This window comes from Schistocerca nitens, chromosome 8 (genome assembly GCF_023898315.1).
Source record: "Schistocerca nitens isolate TAMUIC-IGC-003100 chromosome 8, iqSchNite1.1, whole genome shotgun sequence".
NCBI lineage: Eukaryota > Metazoa > Arthropoda > Insecta > Orthoptera > Acrididae > Schistocerca > Schistocerca nitens.
This window is the reverse complement of record NC_064621.1, coordinates 204,494,881-204,507,641: the sequence shown is the minus strand read 5'-3', so window position 1 is coordinate 204,507,641 and position 12,761 is coordinate 204,494,881. Positions and strand designations below refer to the sequence as shown.

The window sequence follows — 12,761 nt, the reverse complement described above, 5'->3', positions numbered from 1 at the left end:
TTTCCAAGTCCTTTGCTGTCTCTGATAGAATTACAATGTCATCGGCGAACCTCAAAGTTTTTATTTCTTCTCCATGAATTTTAATACCTACTCCGAATTTTTCTTTTGTTTCCTTTACTGCTTGCTCAATATACAGATTGGATAACATTGGGGAGAGGCTACAACCCTGTCTCACTCCCTTCCCAACCACTGCTTCCCTTCCATGCCCCTCGACCCTTTTAACTGCCATCTGGTTTCTGTACAAATTGTAAATAGCCTTTCGCTCCCTGTATTTTACCCCTGCCATCTTTAGAATTTGGAAGAGAGTATTCCAGTCAACATTGTCAAAAGCTTTCTCTAAGTCTACAAATGCTAGAAACGTAGGTTTTCCTTTTCTTAATCTTTCTTCTAAGGTAAGTCGTAAGGTCAGTATTGCCTCACGTGTTCCAATATTTCTACGGAATTCAAACCGATCTTCCCCTAGGTCGGCTTCTACCAGTTTTTCCATTCGTCTGTAAAGAATTGGCGTCAGTATTTTGCAGCTGTGAGTTATTAAACTGCATCCATCCCTTCTTGTCTGTGTTTTCATTTCCGATTCTCGACAGAACCTATTAATTTGTTACCATATCAGTCCATTTTATTTTCAACGTTTTTATGTAGCACCACATCTCAGATGCTTCAATTCTTTTCTGGTTTCCCCACAGTCTGTGTTGCGTGACCATGCAATACTGTGCTCCAAATGTGCATTCTCAGAAACTTCCTCCTCAAGTTAAAACCTGTGTTTGATACTAACAGACTTCTCTTGACCAGGAATGTCCATTTTGCCAGCCAGTGCTAGTCTGCTTTTGATGTCCTCCTTGCTCCATCTATCATTAGTTATTTTGCTCCCTAGGTACCAGAATTCGTTAACTTCACGTACTTCCTGACCGTCAATCCTGATGTTAAGTTTCTCACTCTTCTCATTCCTGCTACCTCATTACTTTAATCTTCCTTGGATTTCCTCTCAATCAGTTTTCTGTACTCATTACACAGGTCATGTAATTCTTATTCACTTTCGCTCATGATAGCAATGTTATCAGTGAATTTTATCATTGATCTCCTTTCACCTTGAATTGTAATTCCACTCTTGAACGTTTCTTTAATTTCTGTCATTGCCTCTTTGATATAAACAGAGTGGTCCATTGATCGTGACTGGGCCAAATACCTCAGCGTCAAACAAAAAAACTACAAAGAACGAAACTTGTCTAGCTTGGAGGGGGAAACCAGATGGCGCTGTGGTTGGCCCGCTATATTTCACTGCCGTAGGTCAAACGGATATCAACTCCGGAACCCCCAATTTTTATTACATATTCGTGTAGTACATAAAGAAATATGAATGTTTTAGTTGGACCACTTTTTTCGCTTTGTGATAGATGGTGCTGTAATAGTCACAAACATATGGCTCACAATTTTAGATGAACAGTTGGTAGCAGTTAGGTTTTTTAAATTAAAATACAGAACATAGGTACGTTTGAACATTTTATTTCGGTTGTTCCAATGTGATACATGTACCTTTGTGAAATTATCATTCCTGAGAACGCGTGCTGTTACAGCGTGATTACCTGTAAATACCACATTAATGTAATAAATGCTCAAAATGATGTCCGTCAACCTCAATGCATTTGGCAATACGTGTAACGACATTCCTCTCAACAGCGAGTAATTCGCCTTCCATAGTGTTCGCACATACATTGACAATGCACTGACGCATGTTGTCAGGCGTTTTCGGTGGATCACGATAGCAAATATCCTTCAACTTTCTCCGCAGAAAGAAGTCCGGGGACGCCAGATCCAGTGAACGTTTGGGCCATGGTATGGTGCTTCAACGACCAATCCACCTGTCATGAAATATGCTAGTCAATACCGCTTCAACCGCACGTGAGCTATGTGCCGGACATCCATCATGTTGGAAGTACAACGCCATTCTGTCATGCAGTGGAACATCTTGTAGTAACATTGGTAGAACATTATGTAGGAAATCGGCATACATTGCACCATTTAGATTGCCATCGATAAAATGGGGGCCAATTATCCATCCTCCCATAATGCCGCACCATACATTAACCTGCCAAGGTCGCTGATGTTCCACTTGTCGCAGCCATCGTGGATTCTCCATTGCCCAATAGTGCATATTATGTCGATTTACGTTACCGCTGTTGGTCAATGACGCTTCATTGCTAAATAGAACGTGTGCAAAAAATCTGTCATCGTTCCGTAATATATCTTTTGCCCAGTGGCAGAACTGTACACAATGTTCAAAGTCGTTGCCATGCAATTCCTGGTGCATAGAAATATAGTACGGGTGCAATCGATGCTGTAGCATTCTAAACACTGACGTTTTTGAGATGCTACTGATGCGCGGATTAGCCGCAACAGCAGCTAAAACACCTACTTGGGCAGGTCATGGTTGACATTTCACATGTTATTGAACACTTCCTGTTTTCTTAAATAACGTAACTATCCGGCGAATGGTCTGGACACTTGGATGATGTCGCCCAGGATACCGAGCAGCATACATAGCACACGCCAGTTGGACATTTTGATCACAATAGCCATACATCAACATGATATCGACCTTTTCCGCAATTGGTGAATGGTCCATTTTAACATGGGTAATGTATCATGAAGCAAATACCATCCACACTGTCGGAATGTTACGCGATACCACATACCTACACGTTTATGACTATAACAGCGCCATCTATCACAAAGCGAAAAAAGTGGTCCAACTAAAACATTAATATTTCTGTACATACTACATGAATATGTAATAAAAAATGGGGGTTCCTATTTTTAAAAAAATGCAGTGGATATCTGTTTGACCTATGGCAGCAACATCTAGTGGGCCAACCATGGCGCCATCTGGTTTCGCCCTTCAAGCTAGACGAGTTTTGTTCTTTCTAGTTTTTTCGTTTGATGCTTATTTCATGAGATATTTAGCCCGGTCACTATCAATGGACCACCCTGTATACTGAACAGTAGAGGCAAAAAGACTACTTCCCTGTCTTACACTCATTTTAATCTAAACACTTTGTTCTCGGTCTTAACACTCTTTTTATTCCCTCTTGGCTCTTGTACGTATTGTATATTATCCACCTCTCCCTGTAGCGTACCCCTATTTTCCTGAGAAATTGCACCATTTTACATTGTTGAAAGCTTTTCCTAGGTGGACAGATCGTACAAATGTGAAAGTCACTTGATTTTTCTTTAGTCTTTCCTCCATTAGCAAGCACGATGTGAGAACTGCCACTTTGGTGCCTTTACATTTCCTGAAGCCAAACTGATCGTCATGTAATAAATCTCAATTTTTCTTTCCCATTCTTCTCTATATTATCCTTGTCACCAGCTTGGATGCCTGAGCTCTTAAGCTGATTGTGCAATAATTCCTGCACTTGTCAGCACTTGTAGCCTTCGGAATTGTGCGGATGATACTCTTCCAAAGGACAGATGGCATAACGTCAGACTCATACTTTCTACCCACCAGCATGAATATTCGTTTTGTTGGCTTTTCCCTTAATGATTTCAGAAATTCATGCGGAATGCTATGTATCCCTTCTGCCTTAAATGATCTCAGCTCTTCCAAAGTTCTTTTAAATTCTGATTCTAATACTGGCTCCCCCATCTCTTCTATGTCGACTCCTGTTTCTTTTTCTATCCCAACAGAGAAATCTTCTGCTCATAGAGGCCTTCAGTGCCCTTTTTCCACTTACCCGCTCATTCCTCTGCATTTAACAGTGGAATTCACATTGCACTTTTAATGTTACCACCCTTCCTGTCAATTTCACCAAAGATTGTTTTGACTTTTAATAATGCTGAGTCAGTCCTTCCGACAATCAACGGTTTTTTTATTTCTTCGCGTGGTTCTTGTAACCATTTAATCGTAACTTCTGCACTTTCTTCTTATTTCATTCCTGAGTGATTTCTATTTCTGCATTCCTGAATTTCTCTGACATTTTTGTATTTCATTCTTTCTTAGATCAACTGAAGTATTTTTTCTGATAGCCATGGTTTCTTCGCAGTTACCTTTATCGTCCTATGTTTTTCTTCTCAACTTCTGTGATTGCCCTTTGCAGGGTTCTCCATTCCTCTTCATGTGACCTGCCCATTAAAGATATTCCGCACAGCAGTGTCTATAGTCTCAGAGAACTTACAGTGTATCTCTTCATTCCTTAGCACTTCCATGTCCTAGTACTTGATTATTGATTCTTGCTGACTAATCTCGTGAACTTCAGCCTGTGTTCATCACTATTACGTTGTGATCAGAGTCTATATCTGCTCCCGGGTATGTCTTTCGGAATCTCTGCCTGACCATGATGTCATGTAACTGAAATCTTCCTGTACCTCCTAGTCTTTTCCAATTATATCTCTGCCTCTTATGGTTCTTGAACTGGGCATTTGCTGTTACTAGCTGAAATTTGTTGCAGAACTCCTGTAGTCTTTCTTTTCTCTCATTCTTAGTACCAGGCCCATATTCTCTTGGAACCCTTTCTTCTACACCTTCCCCTACAACTGCATTCCAGTCCCCCATGACTATTAGATTTTCATCTCCTTTTACGTACTGAACTACCTGTTCAATATCCTCATACACTTCCTGTTTCATCTTCATCTTGTGATGTCGGCATGTATATCTGAATTATCTTTGTTGATGTTGATTTGCTGTTGATTGTGGTGAGAACAACCCTATCGGTGAACTGTATACAGTAATACACTCTCTGCCCAACCTTCCTATTCATAACAAACCCTGCTCCTGTTACACCATTTTCAGCTGCCTTGTGGGTACACATTGTGTGTCTTCACTGCATTGGTTTCCATTGTCTTCTGCATCATCATAATATTGTTGATCATTGCTGATTCTTCTGCCTCCAGGGGCAGTTCCTGAATCCAAGGACAAGAGAGTACGCTGAACCTCTGTGTGCTCCTCTGCCCTCTTTGACAAGGTCATTGGCAGAACGAGGATGACTTATTATGCTGGAAATCTTTGGCTGCCAGTGCTGATGATTGGTATTGAAAATCTAAGTAGCGGCAGGGTTCAAACCCAGAATGGAGGATGTTTTGATTACTATCAAAGACTCTACCCGTAGATCACAAATACATATTCACTTTCATGCCACACATAATGTCAGAGATATTCTCGATGTATTTTGGTTCTAAATGTGACACTAAATGATTAATATAGTCTCTTCAGGAACAGTTTCACAAATACTGAATTGTGCCTCTACTTCATAGAACCATATTTCGGATTTTTCACTCCAAAAAGGAGGAATTTTAATGCTAACCCTATTTGCTTCCAGCCGATCCTCGGGCATATTTCTGCTTGTCGCCGTATCTTCTTATTACCGAGCGAGGTGGCGCAGTGGTTAGACACTGGACTCGCATTTGGGAGGACGACGGTTCAATCCCGCGTCCGGCCATCCTGATTTAGGTTTTCCGTGATTTCCCTAAATCACTCCAGGCAAATGCCAGGATGGTTCCTCTGAAAGGGCACAGCCGACTTCCTTCCCCATCCTTCCCTAATCCAATGAGACCGATGACCACGCTGTCTGGTCTCCTTCCCCAAGCAACCAACCAACCAACCAACCATCTTCTTATCACGTCGGCATCGCCAATCATAGTTGCAGTAATGTGATGTATGTACTGGAAATTAAAAAAATGTTTGCATAATAATATTTATTAACTGTTTTCAATATATATCGCCAGTAACACAATGACACTTAGTTCTTTTGAGATGTCTTTTGTTGTTTTGTTGGTATTGTGAACCTACATTTTATATCCTCTCTGCTTCATCCATTGTCATCAGTAATTTTATTACCCAAATGACAGAACTTGTCCACTACTTCTATTTTCTTGTTCGCTACCCTAATTTCCTCAGCACTGCCTGATTTAATTTGACTACAGTCTATTACCCTTGTTTCCATTTAATTATGCCTTCTGTTCAACTGATCATCCTAAGTACTTTGCCATTCTGATAGAATTACAATGTTGTTATAAACCTTAATGTTTTTATTTCCTCTCTGTGAGTTTTATTTCTCTTTACAAATTTCTTCTTAGTTTCCTTTACTTCGTACCAGACACAGATTTTATAGCATTGACTACAACCCTCCCTCATATGTGAATGGTCGAACTTGATATATTGAAACCAACGAGTTCTTCTTTTTACCTAAATTTCAGCTACCAACATGAACTAGAAGTTACTGAAAAGCAGTTGTATGAAATATTGCGTTTTGCGTTTTTAATGGGGTTTCCACCCTTGGAATTTTCTGGTGTACAGATACTTAAAAATTACGTTGTTCGTATGGTTTACGCATTTGGAACTGTCTGGTGTCAGCCCTGAAATCTGTCATTGTGGGATGCGGTGCTCATTTGTCACTATTTCCATTGGATTGCAAGGCAGGCAATGAACTGTTGATTGAAAGCGATCATAAGATAATTAATTACTCTTACATAAATACAACTTACATTTAATCTATAATATTCCTTCCAAGTTGTTACGGAGATACACAAATAAATACGTGGTTTCCTGTGTGTCAAAATTAATGTCATACCTTGTAAATGCCACCAGAATGTAAAAAGGAGAAGTTCCAGATACATATTCGTTATGCACAATGGACATACAATTAAGGTTGACTTAAGACAGCTCTGCGAGTTTGTTTTCAGTCACTTCGTTGTGAGTCATTTTATTTTCTGACCTGTTTCTTGATACAAGTTTTGTTGTTTTTCGTGAGGCAATTTTATGTGTGTGTGGTTATATATATATATAATATACACAAAGATGATGTGACTTACCAAATGAAAGTGCTGGCAGGTCGACAGACACACAAACGAACACAAACACAAACACACACACAAAATTCAAGCTTTCGCAACAAACTGTTGCCTCATCAGGAAAGAGGGAAGGAGAGGGAAAGACGAAAGGATGTGGGTTTTAAGGGAGAGGGTAAGGAGTCATTCCAATCCCGGGAGCGGAAAGACTTACCTTAGGGGGAAAAAAGGACAGGTATACACTCGCGCACACACACACATATCCATCCACACATATACAGACACAAGCAGAGATGTCAGATATATATATATAAGCAGCTAATTCAACTCTGAGATGCAGTAAACTAGTTTGTGCCTGTTAACTCAAGTTAATATCCTAACACTGAATGATTTTTTTCCTGGCTTCAGAGAAAATCTGAAAAAGATGCACATTTAATGTCGTAATTTCTGATCCACCCCTATATTGTTCTGCAACATCGTTTTTCAAGTTATGCAATTCACATTCAGAACAGACAAAGTACATCTCAAAAAGTATTAACATTTAAACATCTGTCTTATCAATTTCAGTTGTGTCTTTAGGAGATGGTTGAGAATTAAATGTAACATTGTAGTTGAAGACTCTTCCAGAGTATAACTTTCTTCAGTTTCCTTGCCATTGGTGGATTAGCAGCCTGCAATGTCATTTCTAACCCCATGACAGCACTATTTAAATATTCACCTAGAAGTTTAACTACCATTTTGCCCCTCGTAACCTAACAATCTTGAGTTTGGTTTTTTGTTGATGGCTTCAGTTGACATCTTCTGTATAGATCTGTAGCAAGCGACAAGACTTTCAGAGGGTTCCCAGTCGTCTGTAAGGCAAGATTTAATGAACAGGGTATTTTCTGAAACTCAAACTAGGTTTAGGAAGATGTGTTCCTAAACATATATCAGAAATTTAAAGAAGAACCCCTCCACAAAAACAAAAAAAAAAAAAAAAAAAAAAAAAAAAACTTCTCTTTTAACAAAACTGAAAGGGAATTTCTGTCCAGTAATAATAAGGTGGACACTTTTACCAGATATTGTGCACCACGCTCACCGTAACACCAGTTAGATCCAGGGGTGCTCATAAACCCCCACCCCACACACACACACAACTTCCAATTTCTGTCAACAGCGGAAATTTAGTATGAAGGTTTTCTCAACCATTGCTTGCCATTCATGTCCTTCATCTATTATGACACTCTTGTATCTGTGCAGATTGCCAGTAACCTATTGTTCCTTGTATTTTAGCCCTGTACTTGTAGAATTATGACATTGTCAGAAGCTTGCTCTAAATCCAAATGTTATAAAAATTGGGTTTGGCCTTTCTTCAGAGTATTTTCTAAGACAAATCACAGGATTATGTTCCTACATTATTATTTTAAATAGAAACCAAACTGATCTTTCCAGAGACCAGCTTCCGCCAGTTTTTTTGTTCTTCAGTTTTTGCAGTCATGACTTATTAAACTGGTGGCTCTGTAATATTCACACCTATGAGTGTGTTTGTCTCCTTTGGGATTGGAATTATCACATTCTTCTTGACGTGTAAGGGAGTCTTGCCTATCATGGGAGTTGTGTATCAGGTGGAATGGTTTTGTCATATGTTCTGCCAAGGTTTCTGACAATTTGAGAGAATGTTGTTTGCACCAGTTGCCTTGTGTTGACTTACATCAGTCAGGGCTCTGTCAAAATCCTTCTTGCAGTCTCATATCTCCCATCTGATTGCCATGTGCTTTCTCTCTCCTTTCCATAATATTGACAGCAAATTTATTTCCTTTCTATAGTCCTTTTAATATTCCTTCCATGTTTACTTCTCCTTTCTTTGCTTAGTGATGGTTTGCCATCTGAACTCTTGATATTCATATATCTGCTTCTCTTTTCTCCATTTTGTTATAGGCAACATCTGATGTTTTGCAGTTTATGATCTACCCTCGAAGAATCTATGTTTACTTTTGTGCCTATACTTTTAACATAACTTACAAATATTTGGAAGAGACATATCTGTAGATTGTGAATATGACTGGACATCAGCTGTACAGTTTATTAGTGACTCATGAAAATTTGTGTCTGACCAGGATTTGAACTTGAGATCTCCCACTTATCGCTAGTGGTCACCTTAACCATTTCAGCTATTTGTGCACACCACCTGGACTGACCCAAATATCTATATGTCATTGTGTACACGTCCTGTACTTGCACACTTGCTGTGATTCCTGCAAGGGGCCTGTCTAGGTATGAAATACAGTTTTGCAGTGTACACATAGTAATGTGCAGTGTGCTTCAAATGTGCATGCTTGCATGTCTGAAGGACACTGCATATTGTTATACAGGCACTGTGTAATACAAGACACTGCAAAACTGTATTGCAAATATTTGATTTCATTGTGTGTTATCCCATATGCAGTGCCTAATCTTTCAAAATAAATCTTTTTACAGTGAAATTGGTAGATGAAGTATCTGTCAGGATACCAGTGCTGTGCAAAACATTGTTCTCATGTGACAGACAGTTTTCTGATTCAGTCTATATTGATTTTTAAAAGTTGCAGTTTTGACACTTTTTATTTGATTACTTGTAAAATTTTTATGCTATATTGATTACAAATGCCAAAACTAGCATAAAATTTCAGGTAATATAGGCCCAAGTAAGAAACTGTGGAACAAAAGTCATCTCGTAAAATGAAAACATAATTTGAAAACAGATTGGGATTGGTTGATTGAGAGAGAGAGAGAGAGAGAGAGAGAGAGAGAGAAATATTTTTCTATGATCCTGCAATTTGAATCTGGAATTGGATTCGTGTTCATTATGGGGAACACGATGCCTCAAATAAACATTGTTTCTGTTACATTTGTGTAAGTGAATATTATTATTTATTGGCAGTTCTTACAGGTTGTTAGTGAATTTTTTTTATATGTGATTGCTGGTGTGATATTTAATTTATTTACAGACATTGGAAACCTGGTAAGTTGAGTTTTAAGCATTTAATATGCAGAATTTTGTGTGTTATTAATTGGTTTTATTTGGTGTTATTAAATTTGCTCATTTGAAATTACGGACACTCCATGAATTCGTTGTATTACATAATACTATTTGAATGCAGGTAACTTACTTGGAGGACATTTTACAGATTGCATTCTCACTACTAGTTTAAATCAGCTGTCAGAATGCTGTCTAAATATCTGTTGTATATATAAAAATGTTTAAGTTCCCCTGTTAACTTTATAGGCATGAAATGTTAAACCACTTTCTCTATGCATATCAATTGATTGACTGTCTGCTTTTACTTACAGCACCTTTAATTTCACTTTAATTTCACTGGCTTGTTACTTACAAATAACTGAGAATGCTATCAACTGACTATTAGTGTTAAATTTATGTCCTAGAAGAGCTACACCTGATGTGTTGAATGTGTAGAGCTAACACAGTAAATTTAGCATTAGATGTGTCAGTGTTCTCACGTACCCTATCACACAATATCTCCCTTGCATGGTGCTTTGCATGAACTGCAGTTTGTTGTGTTGCAGATTGGCAGTGAAAGTGCACAGAACACTGAGGGAATTAAATTTGAGACGGTGAGTGATGCTTTATGGTGTAATTTAATAACATGCTACAACATATAGATTACTGTGTTATTCAATCAAAGGTGGGGGAGGATAAATACTAAATGGCCACAATTGCGTCATTTTCACAAGTATAATTGTTCACAATTTTTTCCTCTTGTAATACCTGTTGTTACTTAAGGGGTATGCAAAAATAACATTTACTCATATCGTTAGTATTTTACTCATAGAGAGGAGTATCAATTTTTTATGTGTGGAGTTCGCTAACTAATTCATTTGATGCTTTAAAAACTCATCTTAGAAATTTTATTTCAAAAGAAATTGATTGCTGCCTTTTGAAGTGTCTGGTTAACTATAACATTTGTTTATTGAAATGCAAATGTGCAGTGAAAAAACAGACACACAATTTCAAATGTACGGCATACAGTATTACTTTATGTTTTTGTCTTTTTGCTGAAAGACCTAAATATGCTACATATTGTGTGTGTGTGTGTGTGTGTGTGTGTGTGTGTGTGTGTGTGTGTGTGTGTGTGTGTCCACATTTCAGTGTAGCTTGTTTGAAAGTGTAAACTTGAATTATGATGCACTACCATCTAATGTCTCGTGTAGTCCTTCCCTTGTGGTTTGTTGCTTATAATATTTTAATTAAACTAAGTTTCTTGCTCTGTGAGAGAGTTTATTTACAAGAAGAATTATTTCCTGAAACTAAATGCATTATATTGTAGCCAGAGTATTTACTAGTTAATAAGAAATGAAGAATGATATGACCATTTCTACATTCATAATGTTGTACTGGCTTCTTAACAAATTCAATTTTTTTTTATCTGTCTTCCAGGTGTAATTTTATACTATTTGTTTTCCATATCATCCATTGTTATCTCTTACATCCAACCTTGGCACTTATTAAAGACCCAGCACAGAAAGTCATGGATGCTAAATCATATGCTTCCTTTGTTTCTTGAACATTGTGGAATTCAGGTAGAGATCCTATCGCCTTTCTGAATCTTTTTACCATTATGTTGTCCCCCACCCCCACCCCCACCCACCCAGTCTTGCATAATGACTATAGCTTCTTCAGAATTGTTCATGTTTTTAACAACTGCCATGCATTAGTCTCTTGTAGAACTATTAGCTCCTGTAATTGACTTTTGTGATAATACATTTTCTGGATACTGTTATATAACACTCATCTTTCTAAAGCCGTGTGCTTCCTCATCTTCAGTGAGGATTACTTTTTCAAGTGGGTCACATGCATTTGGAAGTTACGTGAGAACGCCAGTGGAAAGTATGTTTTACACCATGTCGTTACACTGTAAGTAGGTGTCTTCCAGTCTGTAAAAGATAACTTATTCCTACTTTAATGATAAAATTCAAGTAATTCAGTCATCATTATGATGGTTGGTCAGCATATTGCCATAACCAAGTACTTCATTTCTCCCCTTACATTGGCATCATCTTGTACACTCTTGCACCCTTTCCAGAATGTTGTGCTATATTGTACGTATTATCTAAAGAAGGTGTAGAGTTCCGTAAAATATTCAGCTGCTTCAGTTTTGATTATAATCCAATTAAAATTGCTTGATAGTTTGATACCTCTTGGGTTGCAGCTGGTTTCCTCCAATCACAGTGTTCAGTGACATGCCCGAACTGTTTGCTGTTGCCAAATTCCTGCAACAATTGGTCAGTTTCCTTCCAATGCTTGCCCAGCTTTCTTTCTTGATGTGTTTGGATCCCAAGTTACTCATCTGACACAATTTACTACTTCATCACACATGAGAATCACACAAAAAAACAATACACTCAAAAACTGCTAACAAAATACACGCATTTTACATGCATCCCTAGCCAAATGTTACTGGATACTTCTGGACAAGACGTGATTCAGCATCGCATACACAGTTATCATAATCACAAAGATTGGCTTGCATTAGGTAAGATTTGTACGACATTGTGTGAAACCAAATGTTTGAAGCTTGCAGTGTCACCACATTTTAAAACTACTTCACGAAGTGTGGCATAGCACAATGATTAGCACACTAACATGACGTGTGGAAGGTTTGAATCCTGGCAGGCATAGAGAATGTTATTTTATTTTTTCGCTAAATCTAATCAAACGTATATATTATTTTTATTCAGTAAATGTGTTCAAATGTAATTTTTTGTTTGCAATACGTTGCTGTGTCATGTTCATCATGATATTGCGTTTTTTATTTGCTTTATTTTTCGTCGCATCGTTCTCTTTTGGTTTGAAACATGCGTGTATTGCCTGTAATCTGCAACAAAGTACCCATGAGAACTGCTAATCAGTTGGTAGTGCGGCAGCTCATGTAGCCAGTGTGAGGATAATGTCAGGTAACCAATGATAGCAAGAAATTAGTTTGCCTTTAGCACTGAAACTGAATGTT

At 38.0% G+C, this 12,761-nt stretch overlaps 1 protein-coding gene across 11 annotated transcripts in view; it reads left to right on the top strand.

The window, feature by feature from the left end:
- LOC126199364 (protein polybromo-1) overlaps nt 1-12,761 on the top strand; it is a 355,023-nt gene that overhangs the window by 308,620 nt on the left and 33,642 nt on the right. For 9 of the 11 annotated variants that reach the window (XR_007540157.1, XM_049936255.1, XM_049936256.1 and 6 more), the window contains one exon: nt 10,321-10,368. The exons of the other annotated variants lie outside the window; for them this stretch is intronic. Coding sequence is in view for 8 of the 9 variants with exons in the window: in XM_049936255.1 (XP_049792212.1) it covers nt 10,321-10,368 (48 nt within the window). In the remaining variant the exon portion in view is untranslated. The remainder of the gene's footprint in view (nt 1-10,320; nt 10,369-12,761) is intronic. 11 annotated transcript variants of the gene reach the window in all.